The sequence below is a fragment of the Euphorbia lathyris genome, chromosome 6 (genome assembly GCF_963576675.1).
Source record: "Euphorbia lathyris chromosome 6, ddEupLath1.1, whole genome shotgun sequence".
In the NCBI taxonomy this organism is placed as follows: Eukaryota; Viridiplantae; Streptophyta; class Magnoliopsida; order Malpighiales; family Euphorbiaceae; genus Euphorbia; species Euphorbia lathyris.
This window is the reverse complement of record NC_088915.1, coordinates 70276132-70288446: the sequence shown is the minus strand read 5'-3', so window position 1 is coordinate 70288446 and position 12315 is coordinate 70276132. Positions and strand designations below refer to the sequence as shown.

General features: G+C 37.5%; 1 protein-coding gene and 1 pseudogene across 7 annotated transcripts; one reads left to right on the top strand and one right to left on the bottom strand.

Annotated features, from left to right (window-relative positions):
- Positions 1-4779: 4779 nt before the first annotated feature.
- On the bottom strand, positions 4780-12116 carry LOC136233736 (uncharacterized; annotated as a pseudogene).
- LOC136233308 (uncharacterized) lies at positions 6294-10147 on the top strand. 7 transcript variants are annotated; one of them, XR_010690777.1, is made up of 7 exons: positions 6319-6402; positions 6504-6566; positions 8640-8853; positions 8947-9197; positions 9530-9636; positions 9717-9890; positions 9995-10147. XR_010690777.1 is itself a non-coding variant. In XM_066022935.1 (6 exons), the coding sequence occupies exons 1-3, from the start codon at positions 6373-6375 to the stop codon at positions 9084-9086; spliced, it is 414 nt and encodes a 137-aa protein (XP_065879007.1). In that variant the 5' UTR covers positions 6294-6372; the 3' UTR covers positions 9087-9197; positions 9530-9636; positions 9717-9890; positions 9995-10147. The 7 variants fall into 7 exon arrangements, 2 of the variants coding, with proteins under 2 accessions (XP_065879007.1, XP_065879006.1); XR_010690778.1 differs by having other exon boundaries at positions 6388-6402; positions 6504-6519; XR_010690776.1 differs by lacking the exon at positions 6504-6566 and having other exon boundaries at positions 6294-6432; positions 7277-8853.
- Positions 12117-12315: the final 199 nt, after the last annotated feature.

Here is a 12315-nt window from a genome sequence, read left to right as displayed (position 1 = left end):
CTCCTCCAATCACTACCATAAAAGCTATAAGAATTGGGGTTAGAATTATACCTTTGGTGATCACCCATAAAACTTACACTTTCATTGGTGTTGAGGCTCAGTTTCGCCATCAAGATATCCATTTTTTCATTTAAGTCGGCCATGGAGGGATTGGGAGCCTCATTCTCCAGGGCATGAATGTATTGTCTTGATGGGATAGTAAACTTTTGAGCTTGCCACTCGACTTTTTCTTGCCAATTCATTGATCAGAGAATGCTGAGAAAAAGTGAAGTTCTAGCACAAAAGTTTGATAAGTAACAGTATACAGATATGAACAAGTATAGAAAAGTATAAAGAAATCATATATGAACAAGTATAGACGATATAAACAAAGATATTCACAAAGGAATGCCTAAACTAACAAATCGACCTTTGGTTCGATATTGCAGAAGAAATAAATCCCCGGCAACGGCGCCAAAAACTTGATGCGCCCTCACCTAAGTTAGAGATGAGAACTCACTGAGGGATAAGTGTACCCCGTCGTTATCAAGTAATAAATTTCTGGTTTAAGTCCAGGTTATCGTCCACAGGATTTATATCTGCAAGTACCGAGCTACTCGATCTCGGATGTTATCTAGGCTTAGGGGGTTTTGAGTTGGTTTGTTTGAATTAATCTACTCCTAGGTTGAATTATACTAATCCTAGCTAAGTTATCTAATTCTAACTAAGTTATCTAATTCTAGCTAAGTTATTCTACGCCTAACTAAGTTACTCTACCCCTAATTGAGTTAAACTACTCCTAAGTGATCTTTTACCAATGCAATTAACCGAAGGAACATGAAGGGATACGATGATAATGAAAATAGAATGTTTAAACAATTGATTTGAAACCTAAGTCACTTGTGTCCAAGGCGATTAACCCGACCTATCCTCCTAAAGTCCCTAGTTCGTGATTCCCTTGTAAGGCCGAAACTAGCTCTAAGGCTCAGTAATTTGGGCTTAATCTTCTATAGGGTCGTCAATCCTATAGGCACTGACTAGGTCAGATTCAGCTCGCAATATGTGCCAACCTAATTTTGGGATTATCGAATGAGTTAAACCAATCAGACAAAGCGTAAGACAAAGATTAAAACATCAAAACAATTGAATAAACAAGAACTATAATATATATCAAAGATGGAAACATTGTCACGAAGTTACAATAAACCTAGAATTCATAGCATGTATCAGAGGCTAGACAGAATGTAAAAGAAGAAAAATCCCTTTCAGGGAACCTGTCTACCAATGCAGGCGTCTTTCTAGGATTTAAGGATGAAGCTTGAGCAATCCTCGGTGAATGGAGCTTCGGAGGTGTCTTCAATGGAGGTTTGAAGGATATGGAGGAGGTGGAGAGGATTTCTCAAGGTGAAAAGCTAATAAAATTACAAAGGAAAAAGATATCTAAATTACAATGGAAAAATCCTATTTATAGACGCGGTTCGGGCCTCGTTTTGACCTATTTTTGTGTCCTTATTGGTGTAGGAAGACGTGGGGCCAATCATGGCTTCGTGGGGGCGGAATTGGTCCTTATCGGCGAGTGATCTTCCAGGGGCCTGCTCGGCGAGTGGGCCTCCAGGGGCCTGCTCGGCGAGCAGAAATGGCCCACGGGGCCCTGCTCGTTGAGCGTTTTCGCCCGGAATGCTCCCGAAGCGTGCCGAACAACCTCGATGTCCTTTTTCGCCCGAATTTACACCTGCGCACGTATAGAAACTCCAGATAACATTAGTCCAAAAGCTAAATTGATCCGTCAATCGCTTATTTTGAGTAAACGCTTCGTTTGGTGCGACTTTTGACGGACCAATTAGCTTCAAAAGATAACGGAATTATACTATGCATGTTATTTCGGCCGTATTTGCCTAAATTGATCACAAAACGAGCCTAAACGGCAAAAAGTAAATAGAACGTTTCCAATTTCTAACTTACTCACACAAAAGCATTTAAATGCGAGAATTGCTCGCTTATTAACTAAATAACTCTAAAACCCGTTCTAAAACCGTACCCAAAGATAGGGGTTTTTGACCCCTATCAATCACCAGTATCAGATGCGCCCAGACTATCCTTGTACATTATATGCTCGTTGAGAACAACATCCCGACTGCGAATAATCTTCCTGTTCTGACTGTCCCAGAACCGATATCCGAAATCATCACCACCGTATCCAATAAACGTGCACTTAATAGACTTCGCATCTAACTTACTTCTTTCAAGGGGAGCAATATGAACATATGAATCACATCCAAATACTCGTAGAAAGGATAGATTTACCTGTTTGCCACTCCAAGCCTCCTCAGGAATGCCACTCTCCAAGGGACTCGATGGCCCTCTGTTGATCAAGAATACTGCAGTGTTAACTGCTTCTGCCCAGAACGTCTTCGGAAGTCCGCACTTCAGCCTCATGCTTCTAGCACGCTCACACAGAGTTCTGTTCATTCGTTCTGCAACTCCGTTCTCCTGAGGAGTTCCTTTCAGAGTCTTCTCCATGCGAATTCCATTCTCAGCACAGAATTCCTTGAATTCCCTGAGCTCATACTCTCCACCATTGTCAGACCTCAAGCACTTTACCTTCAAACTTGTCTCATTCTCAACCAGGGCCTTCCATTTTCGAAAGGAATCAAAAGCATCAGATTTCTTTCTCAGAAAATAGATCCACACTTTCCTAGTGGAGTCGTCAATGAGGGTCATGTAATACAAAGCTCCGCCAAGAGATTTCACAGGTGCAGGACCCCATAGATCGTTGTGAACTAACTCCAACTTCTCTTTCTTCAAAGTTCTGCCACCCTTAGAGAAACTGACTCTTTTCTGCTTCCCAAAGATGCAATCCTCACACAGCCCAAGATCAACAGATTTCAGACCCGGCAACAGACCCTTTGAATACAACACTTTCATCCCCTTTTCACTCATGTGACCAAGACGACAGTGCCACAAATCTGCATTGACATTCTCCCTCACGACATCAATGCTATTGAAAACGTTGTCTGTTAAGTACAACGATCCAACCTTCTCACCACGGGCAACCACCATGGATCCTTTGGTCATTTTCCAAGCACCACCTGCAAATATTACACAATAACCTTCATCATCCATTTGCCCAATTGACAACAGATTTCTCTTTAGGCCAGGAACATGCTTTACTCCAGACAGCTTTATCACAGATCCATTCGGAGATTTGATCGAAACATCTCCCTTCCCTACAATCTCCAAAGGCTCATCATCAGCAAGATAAACCTTTCCGAATTTCCCAGGGGTATAGTTTCCATCAAATCTACACTACTACATGAATGAAACGAAGCTCATGAGTCTAATACCCAAGACTCCAAAGGACTTCTTACACTCAATACCAGGGCTTCTGCTGCTGTTTCTGCAGTTGAATTACTCAGAATCAACGCATCACCAAAATCCTCACTGGCTGAATTCACTGACTTCTCCTTCTGCGGTGCCTTGCATTCACTCTTGTAATGACCATTCTCATTACAGTTCCAGCACTTGATGTGGCTCTTGTCCTTCACAGGTTTCCCTCTCCCTTTGGACTTAGACCTGCCACGATTCTGCTTTGATCTGCGATCTGACCTGCCCCGATTCTCTGCATTCAAGGCTGATCCAGATGTGGAACCTGACTCTTTCCTGCGAATCTCCTCGCTTATAATCAAGTCTCTGACATCATCAAACCTAAGTTTTTCTTTCCCTGCTGAAGCACTCAGGGCAGTAACCGTGCCACTCCAACTTTCTGGTAAAGAAGATAATAGAATTAGGGCTAATACCTCTTCGTCAAAATCAATATCCACAGAACTTAATTGAGTGATCGTCATATTAAAATCGTTCAGATGCGTCGCCACTGCTATATTCTCCGTCATCTATAGATTAAACAGTCATCGCATCAGATGAACTTTATTGGCTGCGGAAGGCTTCTCGTATAACGAACTCAAAATCTCCAACATCTCCTTCGTGGTCTTCGCCTTCACCGTGTGATGCGCCACGTTCCTGGACAGCGACATGCGAATCACGCTCATCGCTTTTCTGTCCAACAGCTTCCACTCTTCATCATACATATCCTCCGGCTGCTCACCCAGAGGCTGGTACAGATCTTTACCGTACAGGTAATCCTCGATCTGCATCTTCTAGAAACCGAAATCCGAACCATCGAATTTCTCCACAGGGGTTTTTCCGTCTCCCATCGTAATTACCCTCGCTCTGATACCAGTTGTTAGGAATAATTGAAATTACGATAAACGAAAAATAAGCAAACACACAAGAATTGTTTACCCAGTTCGCCACTCGATTAGAATGACTACGTCTGGGGGCACTACCAAGCCAGGATATTTCACTATAATGAATGAGATCCGGATTACAGAGAAAGAGGTTACATTTATACTCCTGAAACCCTAACCGTCTGAAACCCTAACCGTCTGAAACCCTAACCGTCTGAAACCCTAACCGCCCCCTTACCCCCGTCCAACTCAGCAGCGAGTTGGATCGCTGCAGTTGGGCCCATCGCTTTAGTTGGGCCTATATATTTTAGTCTCCATAAGCCCAACACTAATCTCAAACTAAACAGAACGCATTGTCATCAATGTTCAATCATTAACAAACAGATTATGATCCGATTGAAACAGAATCAACAGATTGAAAACCAAAAGAATAAATTAAAAGGAACACAATGAACCAATACAAAAGAATTCATAATTTTTTCCTTTAAATAGTGCACATTTAATAATATCAGCTTACTTGAAGTCTCATTTTGTCCTTAGTTTGAGAAGGGAGTTTTCAACGGGAGATTGTCGCCTCCGCACAAATCGAATCATCGCACAACGGGAGATTCACATTCAAATTCGCCCAAAACTCTTCCATTCCCAATTGATTATCATCCTTTCACCCAAAATTCTCTTCGTTTTCTGCCGGCGTAATTGGATCGGAGATATAACTCGAATTCGAATCAGTCTCCGTAATAATTGGGGATGGACCTGAATTAAGCGGGACGTGAATTTGATTTTCCGATTGGGTAACTCTGGTGTTATGAGAAGAAGCCAAAAACTGATTAAGATCCGAAAGATTGAATTTAGCTTCAGGACCATAGAGTTTCCTCGGAGCAGAATCATAAGCCATAGCAGCTTCAAGAGTACCTAACCATAGACGAGCACCACAATTACACTACAACAAATGAGCACTTGTGCCACGAATCATGCCACGAGAATATAAAATTCGTGGCATATTTTTAGTTAGCCACGAGAAAAATGGATTCCACCATAAACTTTTGATCACTTGATGTATTTATGCCACAGTTAAGTTTATTCCGTGACAAACATATACTTGTGCCACGAATCTTGCCACGGTATTTTTTTTTTTTGTGTGGCTGAACTTGTTTATGCCACTGGAAAAGTTTAAGCGTGGCATAAACTTACTAATGCTACGGGTAATTTATTTGGTGGCAAACAATAATTTATTATCACTACAAGAAAACAGGGCATTAACGACCAAAATTAGCGACCAACTAAATTTCAGTCGCTAAATACTGAAAAAATACCGCCCCCTGTAACTCGTTGAGAGTTGTAGAAACTGGGCGGCAATTTTGATTGTCCTTTTCTAGAAAACCACGTGTCTGTCCCATAAAATTCCTTTAAAACTAAAAACTAAAAGTTAGAAGTTCGGGTTAAGGTGCAAAAATACCTCTAACGTTTTGGGTCAGGAGCAATTTTACCCCTAACGTCTAAAATGGTGCAATTTTGCCCCTAACGTTTGTAGCCAAGAGCAATTTTACCCCTAACGTTGGTAATTTGGGTCAGTTTCAGACACTATTATAAAACACAGATATTTTTGTTCATTAGTTTACACCAATTGTATATCAATTCATTCTAAAAAAAAGGATTTCATATCTTTTGTAATTTAATAATAGAATTGGAGATTAATATTTATAAATTCGGTGAATTTTTTGAATTTTTTATCTAATTCGTACAAAAGACAGTATATTTTTTTATTTTTTTTCACATCTCAACATATGTTTATGATTTGTTACTGATAAAATGACGCACATGTGACGTGTAGATGATAAGATTCATGACCAAGAAGACAGTTTGATGAATTATTTTTGAAATTGATCCAATTTATCAACGTTAGGGGTAAAATTGCTCTTGGCTACAAACGTTAGGGGTAAAATTGCACCATTTTAGACGTTAGGGGTAAAATTGCTCCTTACCCAAAACGTTAGGGGTATTTTTGCACCTTAACCCTAGAAGTTAAAAACAAGAAGAAGAAAAAGACAAAAAAGCCCTAGTTCATTTTTCCTTTCACTCCTCTCCACACTTCTCTTGCGATCTCCCTCTTTTCTTTCCTCTGCTCTAGATCGAAACCCTAGAGGTTTCGATGGCGCTGGTGATCCTTCACCAAACGACGGTGGTTCTTCCTGCATCTATTTCATTCAAGGTAAATATCTATTCCTTTTCGCTATTACCTTTCGCACTGACTGGGTTTCGTTCGTGTTTCGATTGTAGCAGAAGCGACAGAAAAGAGGTGAGTTCGTGTCCGCGCTAACTTTTTAATTACTGTTTCAACTTTTGGTAAGTCTTAAACGAGTGCCCCATAGTTGACGAAAAAAGTGCGTGTTACAATTTTCAGAAACGAGGTTTTTGGATGGATTGTTTGTACGGTTCCATTACATAGTATTTTTTAGGTGCTCTGTTTTATTTCATAATGGAGTAATTTTGCTTCTAACCAAGAGGATTTGTTCAGTCTATAGGTTTTGGAGAGCATCTGATTTGTTCAGTCTATAGGTTTTGGAAACCATATGAATGAGTTTGAAACCTGGTCTTTATTGTCTTTAATAGCAATGAACTTTAACTTCATATCAGCTAATGGATCTTAGATGTTGGCATGCTATTTGGCAAAATTTTCTGTTTTAAGTTTGTTATAGTATAATTAATTTTAAGCTGAAGTTTTGAAACATATAAAGCGAAAAACATTTTGGACTGTGTAATTTTGTTTTTTCCCATGTTACTGCTGCTGTGATTTTGGACTGTCAAATGCCCAGTCTATAGGTTTTGGAGAGCATCTAATTTTGCTTTCTTCTATGTTATTTATATTGAAAGCAACTCAGCTTTAGCAAGTTGCCTCTCTTGAAAGTATTTCTCTGCTATGAACAGGACATAACATGCACTATATATGGATTAACACTAATTTAGTGCAAAAATGTGTTTTCTTTGATGTTGTAGAGGTAGGACTGGTTAGATCTTTTTCTAGTTTTACTTACATATTTGCATTTCGTATTTAGGCATAAAACTAGATTGACATAGCCGTAAACGAAGATTGCACTAGATTATAATGAAGTTAGGTTCTAATATAGAACTTCGGAACCTGTGGAAGCATAATCTTTGAACATCTAAGATGGTGATATAGCTTTTTGGTGTTCAGTTGAGTGTTTACAATGAGTGGAAAGCCTTGGCACATTCCTTAAATGATACGAAAACGGCCATTGAGGAGTTGAATAAGCTTGCTTCAGGAATTGTGGTGGTTGTGATCATTATTGTTTGATAACTGATGATGGGATGTTTGACTACCAAAATTATTGTCTTTATTTCATCACAACTTTTACTGGTGGGATTCATTTTTAGTAATACTGGCAAGACAGTGTTTGAAGCAATCATATTTGTGTTTGTGATGCATCCATTCGATGTCGGTGATCGTTGCGTAATTGACCGAATACAGGCAAGTCCCCTAAACCTTCATTGAATTTAATTCTGTGCTTGTGTAAGAAAAAGCTCAACTCGATTGATGCTTGTGTAAGTTGCAGATGATCGTAGAAGAGATGAATATGATTGCTTGTATTCCGTCAATTACACAACGATCACCGACATCGAATGGATGCATCACAAACACAAATATGAAGGGATAGGGAGGCTATGCTCTTTTTTTCTTTTTTCTTTTCGCTTATCCTTTTCCTTTTAAATTTTAGTTTCATTTCTGGAAATTTAATTTTACTTGGAAAATAAGGTTTAAACATATCCTAGAAGTGCTGCTACAAATACTCTGTCAAGACTATTAATATCAGCTGTCATTACTCTTCTTGATATAGATAATAGAGGAAAAAGATAGTAAACTCTTTTAAGTACATAACCACAGCTTAACTTAATGTATTGGCACCATGCCAACTTATCTGAAGCTATATTTAGCATTTTTAAGCTATGTATCTATATTTTGAGTACACCACGGTTTCTTTTGACAAATTATTGGTATTTCAACTTTTTTATTTATGTCTTTTTTTACCATTCTTGTTTAGCGTTTTGGAGTTACATCAGATCACGTTGTTGTCTGAATTCTATATCCTATCAATGGTTTAAACAGTTGAAAGTTTCTGTTTTAGGAGATTTCATTGACTCAATTTCGCACATGTTGAAAAAATATAGGAAATTGTCTAGGGTGCCTCTTCAGGTCAAAATCAAAGGTCGATGATTTTACTTGCTAATGTGCAGGACTTCATATTTGTACCTAGTTAATCTCCTTGAAAGGATAATTTACAGTTGTTTTCATACTATATTACATATTGTAGATAATTCCAGATTAACTTTATAGTATTTGTTTATGACTTGTTTTCAAATTCAATTTAAATAAGAACATTAAAATAAAACTTTTGACAGGGAGGTCCAAAAGTTGATAATCTTTTAATAATGATAGTGGAAGATTCTTGTAAAGGTGGATGGGCTAATGAGCAAAGGAACTCTTTCTTTCCTAGTGGATCCACTTCAACATATATGCAGATTTGCAGCTTTCGTGCGCTTTTGATATCTCTGCTTTCACGATCTCGCATTCGTCTTCCACATTTAGCCCAGAGTCTTGAGCTTTTCCGAAGAGGTAAATTTCATCTTAATATTTTGTGAAATTACTTCATTCTTTTAGTTTGCAGATAACATCTTGCTGTAATAATGTCCATGGTTTTTTCTACAGGGAGGCAAGAAACTCGAACAAAACTATCAAAATTTTGTTGTCATGCACTCTTAACCTTGGAAGTGCTTATACATCCGCGGGCTCTCCCACTAGAAAATTTTCAATCTGTGAACTCTTATGATGAAAAAGATGGATGCTAATAGACTTTTTAGTCTGATGGTCAGAATCAAAAGGCCTAATTTTCAACTGGAATGCAGAAGTAAGACGTGGAATGGTCGATAAGGAGACTATTGACAAGCTTGCAGCTTTAGGTATGGGTGATATTCCTGGCCTTCTTTAGGTCAACCTTAACATAGAATGTGGCATTAAATTATGGAAACTGAGAAGTATGAATGAGGCAGGATATGCTTAGTGATAGTCAAATATTGTCGGCTTAAGGAACCTTGATTATTAACATGTGTAAAGGTGTTAGTGAGTGTTGGTGTTCTCATTAACTATGTTGAGCATGTTTAATCTGATTCCAAAAGTGATTTGAGTTAATTATCATAGCCATAAAGCTTAAATTTTTTGGATTTTAAGCTATTTGGGTAACCTAATGTTCATGAAAGAACTGAAAATTGTCAACAATTAATTTGTTTTGCAGGCTATTTAGCTTGGTAAATTTGATTACAGAGATCAGAGCCAAATAAAACTCTAAATGGAAATCCGATATGATAAAGATTGCGTCCAAACAAGAAACAACAAGGCAAGGTGAGTGGTACCCTAGAACCAAGACCATGTTCTTCTGTTGATACAAAAATAGTCATGTGAATTGTGAAATGCTATTGCAGATCTACTTTGGGGCAGAATCTAGTTTGGAAGGATGATAATAGTGAAGGAGGGAAGAAAGGGAACATAGTTAATGTGGGAGATCCTGTTTTTATTCTGAATCAAGTCCCTTCTGCAGCTGATGTTGTTGTTTGAACTTGGCGAGTCTATGAAATATATAATATATCATGTTCTAGGTTTGAATCTGATATGCTTGCATCTGCAAAAAGTTATTGAATTGCGTTCGTAATATTAATGTATATAAATATTGTCTTAACTTTGATTGTTGATTTTGTAACAGTTGGTGAATTAAGCCATTTGGTTTCTTCAACTACGAGTGGGGTAACTTCAATCTTTGGAAGCTTGCTGCGAATCTCATTTTTTCCTATGATTTCTCCTATTATTATTTGTATGGTACTGATGGGGAAAAAATTTATATTGGATACTTTTGATAGATTTCTTTTTTTGTTGGGATTTTTATTGGATGGATGATAGCTAGAAAGATTCATGTTTAATTAATAAATATTATTTTTGAGAAGATTGGTTGAAATGTGAGTCTTTGTGATTTTAATGAGCTTCATCCATTCAGAAGATCATATAATAATAATAATAATAATAATAAATTAAAAATAAATTACCACGATGATGCTCGTGGCTAGGAAATCTTTACAGCCACAATAAATCTATTTTTGCCACAGTTATGCTTGTGGCTAAACAAAATTTCTAGCTACAGGTTCTATTTTGCCACGGTTATGCTCGTGGCTAAACAAGATTTCTAGCCATAATTATTTTACTTTTGCCACGGTTTTGCTCGTGGCTATGTCGGGTTGATTGCCACGGGTTGCTATTATTTGCCACATGTATTTTATTCTTGCCACGAGTTTACCCGTGGCAAAATGATGTGATTAGCCACGGACGCTCCCGTGGCATAAGAACTCATTTATGTCACGACCATTATTTTTCCGTGGCAACTAGTTAGCCACGATCACTTGTGCCACAGAAGAATTTCTGTGGCTATGTAGTGTAGCCACGGAAATTTTAAACTTGTGCCACGATTTTAACCGTGGCACAAGTGCCCATTTGTTGTAGTGTTAGGTTCTCTAATTACTGCAACCCATTTGCCGCAAGTTCTCTGACAAACACCCTTATAAGTGCAGAGTGCATTCTCAGGGTCGCCTTTGCCTCTCATACACCCTTTTCTGGAACTAGCTTGTGATTTTGTCTCCCCAAGAGTACCTATCCTGGATTTTGACACCAAATGGATATTTATAGAGAAGGGAGATATTTATAGAGAAGGGACTTATAACTCTCACCAACATACAACCAATGAGGACAACTGCCAAAAAAAATAAGGGAACTGAGCAACGTGTTCATATTAGAGTGTAACTAAAACTAACATTTTAGCAATTTATCTTTAGAAAAATGGAAAATATATTATTACTCGCTAATAGATAATAAGATATCAACAAATCTCCCACAGATATCTTTTCAGTCATGTTCTTCAGTAATGATACAGACCAGAACAATTTATCACCTACCAAAATCACATATTAACAGATCTTGTTTACAAGATGTATCAACATAACTCAAATCTATATGTGACCCCAGATATCATCAATTCTAATTTGAGAATCCACATATTACTGATTAATGCAACAGAAAAGTCGAACTAAACAAGTATTTTTGGGCAAAGTAATTTACGAGAGGCTTCCAGTTGTTCTTGATATTTCGAGGCTGCTTCTTTAAGATATTCTTCTTTTTGGGCTGTCTCGTCTTTAATTTTGGCCTGCACATTCCGGTTATAAAGTTTAACAATGAACATTAAACTAGGAGGTTTCAAAAGAAAAATACAGCAACAAGATATTCTTCTCTCTCTAATTGCTTTTGTTCAAACAATAAAATGAACCTCATGTTTCTCTTCCATTTATTCAACTTCCCAGCCATGCAGACTGCAAAAGCACAAAAGAAAAAAATGATTTTAAGGGTCAATAATAATGCAACTTACAAACACAAACAAATACAAAAACTGATCTGTTCATCAGTAGAACAATTTTATTTTCATTCGGATATTGAGTAAGACATTTGCTCAAAGTTTCACATAAATCATATCATAATGAACATTAACTTTCTGTTACTTCCATTAACACCAAATTGAGGTGAGAGTTTGGAGGTTAAAGCAAATAAAAGTTTAAATTTCATTAAAATTCATTTACCTTTTATTAACTTCTTCCCAAACAAGGGCTAAAAGTATGAAGAGAGAAAAAAAAATATTAGAGGAAAGGGAATTTAGAAAACAATGCTTATGCTTTCTTGTATTCTAAAATTTTGGTTGTATGTAAATAGGAAATAGCAGGGGGAAGCACCAACTTACATGCAATTTCAACTCGTCTGAGGTCTGAGAAAGAAATTTTCACCGGCCACATTCTGCAATCGTTACTATAATATCCTTTTTTTCATCTGATTTAGTATGAGTTCTTGGAAGATTGGTTGAAGCACTCATATCTGGATATGAATTTTCTTAGGGTTTCTTGACCATTTTTTAACCTGCAAAGGAAAATTTAACTTCCTTAAAATCATCAGATGAATCAGATTATACATATAAAATTCCTTAGATCTATTCAG